The sequence below is a fragment of the Phalaenopsis equestris genome, unplaced genomic scaffold, assembly GCF_001263595.1.
Source record: "Phalaenopsis equestris unplaced genomic scaffold, ASM126359v1 Scaffold000221, whole genome shotgun sequence".
NCBI lineage: Eukaryota > Viridiplantae > Streptophyta > Magnoliopsida > Asparagales > Orchidaceae > Phalaenopsis > Phalaenopsis equestris.
This window is the reverse complement of record NW_018164663.1, coordinates 622,132-629,407: the sequence shown is the minus strand read 5'-3', so window position 1 is coordinate 629,407 and position 7,276 is coordinate 622,132. Positions and strand designations below refer to the sequence as shown.

The 7,276-nt window shown below is 34.8% G+C and overlaps 1 protein-coding gene across 2 annotated transcripts in view; it reads right to left on the bottom strand.

The window, feature by feature from the left end:
* Window positions 1-154: 154 nt before the first annotated feature.
* The window catches only part of LOC110023180, a 17,897-nt gene continuing 10,775 nt past the window's right edge, over window positions 155-7,276 (bottom strand). For both annotated transcript variants that reach the window (XM_020722454.1, XM_020722455.1), the window contains 3 exons: window positions 2,025-2,100; window positions 831-989; window positions 155-405 (listed from right to left, as the gene is read on the bottom strand). In XM_020722454.1, the coding sequence (XP_020578113.1) occupies window positions 304-405; window positions 831-989; window positions 2,025-2,100 (337 nt within the window). In that variant the 3' untranslated portion in view covers window positions 155-303. The remainder of the gene's footprint in view (window positions 406-830; window positions 990-2,024; window positions 2,101-7,276) is intronic.

Sequence of the window (7,276 nt, the reverse complement as noted above, 5' to 3'; positions counted from 1 at the left end):
TATATATATATATATATGCATGTGTTAAAATTAAAATTTTGGTGTTAAGACATGAAAATACATAGGAATTGATTGATAGACCTGTAAATCTTTCCCAAAATAAATATTGCACCGTACATGTAACTTCTAAAGGGTAAATAACATTTCCATATATATATATATATATTTTAAACAAAGTTCTCGAAAAAAAGAAACATTGCCACAAAAATTCTACTGGGGAGACAAATGATAGTATCAAACGTCCAAACGAAATTAACCAGATAATACTCCATGTAAACCGCTAAATTATGTTTCAAAAGAATTTTAACTGAAATTAGGCATCTCTATTTCCTTTAAGATCGAACCTTTCAAACCAATTATCTTCACAAGAGAATTCGAGTGCCCTTCCAAGAAAACATCGGTAACCTGCAACGAAAAAGCCCCACGTCGGATCACCGAGAAACTTCGAAAAACAGTTATGGCTCGAACTTCATGAGCTAATGAACTGAACTTGAGCCATCCCTGAATCAAATCATTAGTATACGAACCATCTCATTTGAATAATATTAACTTAATAGTTTTAGTATAAAGTTGTTAAAAATTATATTTCATTCTCTTATATCAAATAATTTCTTATTATTTTTCTTATATCAAACAATGCCTTGAATTATAATCCTTCTCTCTTTTTCATCATAAATGATCTAGTTTGTGAGCCGACTCAAACTAATAGAGTCTAGGGGCCGGAACGTGAACTTGATTGATTAATCAAAAGCTCAAGCAAGGGGCAACTTGAGCTCGGCTCAACTAGCTCACTGCTACTCCTGACAAAATTATACAGACCAAAAACATACCTGGGGGCATCCAAATAGTTTTAGAACTTCCAAGTTCAGGCAACTATCAACAATCAATCCAAGAGCCTCATCAGTCATCCTGCGGCAGAAGGAAAGGTCCAGGCTTCTCAGTGATAGAGAACATCTGCGAGAAATAGCTAAAGCAGTATTTCCTGCAGCCTGCACGTGTAATAATTGTCAAATCGCAATCAATTTTCAATTAGAAACATAAAAGCACAATTTCCTAAGAGTTAAAAAATAATCAAGTGTTATCACAGCATTCCTCAAGTGATTACTATGCTCATTCATGCTTGGAGGCACGTAGCACAATCGATCTTGTTTGAATAAACAGGGAATGCAAGCAAAAAGTAGGCTTCCAACCATTTTGTGGGAATAGGCAACTTCAATTATGTTGAACCCAGCACATTGATTTGCTTATAATGAAACCCACAAAAAAATTAGTATTTTATACATTATTTATTCTAAAAAATATTCAAAAATAGTTCAGAAAAAAAGACCCAATATTTTAGATGGCCATGACAGCTTGATATCTTTACCTAATCAACATGTTTCTCAAGTCCCCGCAATTATAACTCCAAAAATCTATCGTCAAATTGAATCAAGATTAAAACTATGTCGAATCATTAAGCATAGAGCTTAGAAATAAAACACTCTCTTTCTGAACCATCATCCTTAGAATTTTCTTAATAAATAAAGCAGTCCAACTAACAAAAATAAACAAATAAAATGTGCTCAAATTATTGCTTGAGGCCTTCTCATCAAAAAGAAGGAAATGTAAGACAAAAAAATAAAACTCTATTAGCAAGACTTAAGAAGGTTCTAATAATAGATAAGAGATAAAAATAACAATAGACAATCAAAATAAAAGGGTTGCTTACATTGAAGGCAAAAGTTCAGTTGGAGCACATAATCAAGGCAAGGATCAAGTTTATTTTTAAGATTATCCAGGCATATATTTACCAATGTATGAATTAAAGGCACTATTAAACTTCCCATGCATTCAATAGCATAAATCATAATGTTCTGTAACAGCCAACAATGGAAATTTGAATTGGTATGGCAATTATGGTTCAATTATAGTTAAGAGAGTTCCTTATAAGAAAGCTTGTCAATGGAAATTTTCCTGAATGATCAATTCAGTATTATTTTGACAAAAAATAAAAGATTCACAGACGTCATATAACGATCTAATACCTTTTCAATATTGTTGAGTACAAGCTCAACCAACGTGGCACCCGATGCTTCCAGGAAGGCAGCTAAAGCTGCATCACTGAAACAGAACAGAGCAGTTTATTCAGTAAGAATACAACATGAAACAATCACATAATAGGCGCGTATAAGGTGTAAAAAGTCGCATAATTTTGTCCATGTCATTAAATTTTGAGATGATAGACAAATAAACAGAAACAGAGCAAACCAATGAATGAATACAAATCAAATTTCAGGCAGGTTTAATAGTAATCCATGGAAGTCTTTCTGTATAACATAATCTCATTGCCCATCAGATTTAGAGTCCCCTATAGAAAGCTTTTTTTCCGGTTAAAAAAAAGGAAGAGCATTCACAATGTATACCATGCAATTCCTATGTATATACATATCTAACACCTAAACTTTACTTACAATTACACCACCCAAAATTTTCATATCACATAAAAAATAAAGCCATTTTAACATTTAAAAAGTGAAATACAGTTGTTCTTGGAATAGGTACAGTGGCGTATTTGTAAAAAGTGAAGTTTAGGTGTTAGATATGTAAATTCATAAGAATTGAGCGGTATCTATGCAAATCTTCCAAAAAAAAAAAAAAAAAAGAACCATTTTTCAACTCATAACTTAAGCCGCATGAACCACAGCCAATCAATGATTCTACTCAACTATTCACTGTACCTCATAGCCAGGATAAAAGGATGGGTTTCAATGATTTGACAATACTGCAGAATGATGTATAATCAGTAGAATACGACAACGGTATGAATAGAGGGCAATGATTTAGAAGCAGTAGACAAAATTCTCAGAAAACTAAAACTGGTTTCAATTGAAAGGTTGCCAAAAGGTGGGAAAAGAACCTATTATACAAGTTAAAACAAGACAATTTCATGAATATTCAGATAACCTAAGTATAAACCATTTATCATATAATTTATATAAAGTCTAAACACTCTAGTTTAACTATAAAGAATGAATCAAGCCACAGGTTAAGCCCGTGGTCAAAAAGTGGTAAAAGAGCTTCCTATACAAGGTGAAGCAAGATCACGTTTCATGAAGAATCTGTTAACCTAAGATCCAAACAGTTTACCATAAAATTTATACGAACTCTAAAGACAGACTTTCAAGAATGAATCAAGCCACAGGCTAATTCAGTAGTGACTTCAGAAATCAGAAGTTTAACAAAATACTAAAGAAGTAAAAAAGCATGCATCTTTAGACCAGTTAAATGATGAAAAAAGTTGATGACGCACCCTTGGCTGCAAGCCCAAGTACTGCTATAAATCAATTAAAAAAGTGAATCCTCATAGGCATCAGACAGCTGGTGGGTTTAACATTCAGGTTCTGCAAGTAATTGGCACCTCGCTGGCTTTGCAGGACAGTATTGCATGGCTCTGTCCTCCTCGATACTACAGTACAATAGTGCTCTGTTCGGCCAACATCTACTTGTATTCACTGGCCGTAAGAGTTTCCAAGGATTGGCATTCAAGCAGTTGAAGCTTCCACCTAGGCATCCACAGCACACTGGCGTTTTCTCCTTCCAGTCCACTACAGCTGACATTTTCTGCTTTAACACTTTCATCCGGCCATTTGCAACTTGGGGAAACTGCCATCAGCTATCAAAGTCATTCGGTGTCCACCCCAACACATCTTTCTCCAACCCCTCAACTAAGGCTCTCCATTTTCCTCATCTATTAAATTAAAGTGCCTCCAATATTTTTGCTTAATTTCTTTGCAGGACTTCTGAGTCCAAAATATGACTCAACGTAAATTATTAACGCAGAAACTCCCTTGAAGTCACATGTTTCTCAAATTAATGTATGGACATCTTTATTTTTATCACATATTAAACATCACATCAAGAACCTACCAAATCATGTCATTGATGATTGCTTCAATCTGTATGTCTTCTAATTTAAATACATTTTGTCGTGCATGACCCAAATACCAATGAAATCTACATATATATATGTATATATCTCCTTCAGATCACCGTATGAGACATTCTTCACATTAAATTATTATATTTTCAATCATTATTCACTACTAAAGATAAAAGAGCTCAAAGAGTACTACTTTATCAACTTTAGAGAAAATTTCAAGAAAATCAATCTTATATATTTGAGAGTAACTTTTTACCACTAATAGGGCTTTAAACCTTTCAAATGAGCCGTCACATTTATAGTTTATAATAAAAACTCATCTAAACCCTAACAGTTTCTTTTTATAGTGTCAACAATTTCTAGATTTTACTTTTTTAAGGGCTTCCATTTCTTCTCTAATAGCAATATAGAATTATTCTACCCCTCAATATTTAAAATCTTAAAGTTAATTTTAGGGATAGAAATAATATAGAGGTTAGAGAAAGGATTGATAAAATAATTTTGTTTGCAGATTCAATGTTTCCCAGAGCTAGTTCAGTGCCAATGATTGATTTGGTTGATTTAACTTATGTCTATTGAGATGCACTCTTCCTTAAAAAAACCTAAAATGGCTAAATAGAAGGTGATTCTCATATAAGCTTAATCTATACAAAAATGGCTGATTCTATTGTTTGTTTGGGTGAGAGATAAAAAGAAATTTATGAGAAAATTTTCATTAGTAAATTATATTTATTCCTTTTGGAAGTAGCAACAAAGTAAAATTATTTTCATTAAAGTCACATTGGCAAACACTTTTTTGGTATCGGGGGTAAATTAGCATTTTAGTAAAAGGGTAGCCTTTAACAACATATTAACTGTTTTTATATATAAATGTTTTCTCAATTTTGAAGTGAGTATTGGTAACAGCAAAACTTGTTATTATCCTGGGACTTCTCAAGATGGTAGTGGCAGCCCGTTTTCTTAGCAATTACAATCATCGTCCATGTACCCTGTTATACAATATGGGGAGTAAAATATAATAGTACATTTTGCATGTGAAATTAACTCTTGGATATAGAACTAAATAGTGAATAATTTAGGTACATAAAATATGCTTCACAATCTAAGGGATTTATTTAAAAATGTCTCCATGGCAAGCTATGGCCATCAACCATGGTTATTTGTTACAGCTAAGATAAGAAGTATATAAAAAAATTGTGTAAAAAGGTGGTCATATGACATGATATATAGCACCTAAATCAATAATTCAAGAGCTAAAATTGGGCATCTATGAAATATGTGAACAAAATAATTGAAAATACAATAGAACAAGCAAAAGGATATTTTCTAGTAATAATAGCAAGACTTTCAACTACTATATTTCTTCTTCTAAAATTCAATTGGTGATTTTTTTATGTAAACCTTTCCTACATTATTTCAATATGCATGTCACGATTCTTTTGTTTATCCTCATAATTTGGGGTGTAAATAAGCTGAGCTAACACAAGCACTAACTCAAACTCAATTTGTTAATGAGCATGCAAATCAGGCTTATTGAGCTATGAACTTGAGCTCAAGCAAAAATTACAACTCCTAAATAATGAGCTCAAGTTTGACTAGCTGAAACTTTTGGCTCGCAAATTAGCTTGTTTAGAAAAAAATAGAAAAACCCTAAATCACAGTTATCCCGCGTTAGATTAATTCCGAGCTGATTTGCCACAATGTTTATGAGCTCCTCTTTTTCTTCAAAAGAAATTTTGCTCTGAAAAACTTTTTTTATTCATTAATGACTTGTTCTTATATAGAACTTTATAATGTTCTTACAAATAAACTCCTAGACTTCTTTGATATTTTCTATTTATAAATAGAACACTAAATTAGATATAAATCTCAATACTTCCCTTCAAAATGGGCAAAAAATATTCACTAAGCCCATCTTGTCACATAACCTAGACAAATCTAATGATCCAAATCCTTTTATGTGGCAGTCGGCCACTTGCTCTCCAGTGGTTATATGCTTAGCTTCAGTAGTCTATTATTCAACTTTTCCTTGATGAACCTGTCAATCTTCATAGGTTAGGTTCTACCTTGTTTCACCGAGTTGTTGGCAATGCAGATTGCTGTCTTGTTATTCAACAATTTCATTTGAGTTTTTTGGTCCACCTTGAGCTCTACTAGCGAGGCTCTCAGCCTCATCATCTCGGCAATTCCTAAGTTCATGGCCCTGTACTTCGCCTCTGTTGTTGACCTTGCTACAACTGAATATTTTTTACTCTTCCATGATACCAAGTTGCCCGCTACAAACATGTAATATCCTAACTTGAACCTCCAGTCATCCACACAACTTGCACAATCATAGTCATAAAAACCCTCAGTACGTTCATGTCCATTCTCTCTGAAGATCAATCCCTTCCCTGGAGCACACTTCAGGTACCTCAGAACTTGATGTGTGTTCATATGACTTTCCTTGGATCATGCATGTAGTGGCTCACCTCCCTCACTGCAATTGAGATGTCAGAAAGAGCGTGACTCGGATAGATCAGAAGACCCACCACTTTTTGGTATCTTGCACGATCAAATGACTCTCCCGCCTCAGCACTGAGCTTGGTTTCTAATCATCTAGAGAGACTGCAGGCTTGCATGCCAGTATGCATGTTTTGTGAGAAGATCTAGTACATACTTCCTCTAAGACAAGACTTTCCTCTTTGGTTCACGAGCCACCTCAATCCCTAGGAAGTATATAAATTGTCTAAGGTCCTTCACCTCAAATTCTTTGCACAATCTTACTTTTAGTTGAACAATCTCTACGTCATCATCCCCAATAATAATCATGTCAGCAACATACACAGCAAGCATGGAAGCGTGACCTCCATTTTGTCAAAAAAATAATGTATGGTTTACATTGATTTGTTGATATCTATGCTTGTCATAGTTTTTATAAGCTTATCAAATCAAGCCCGATGAGACTGCTTTAAGCCTTAAAGTGACTTCTTGAGCTTGCATAACTTGCCCACAGTCTAACTTGGACCAAAATTTTGGTGGTATCTCCAAACACATAATTTGACTTACATTATTCATGTAAAATGTTATACCCCCCCCTGTCGGCCGCCCGCCGCCACCCGCTCGCAACCCGCCATTGCTTACCTCTGCCCAATGTCGCAGTTTGTTGTCAGCCGCCACCCGCCGCAGCCAGTTGCAAGTCGCTTGCCACCTGTTGCCATTGTTAACTGCCCATTGTTGCCTTAATTCATGTAAAATGCTATGTACAGGTTATCGACCCCGGTCATCGTCGTTGGCTACGCGTCGGCCACCACCGTTTGTCACCGTCATCCGCCGGTCTCTGCCGTCCCCCCCTTTACCTCGCCCCCTTCGTGGGCG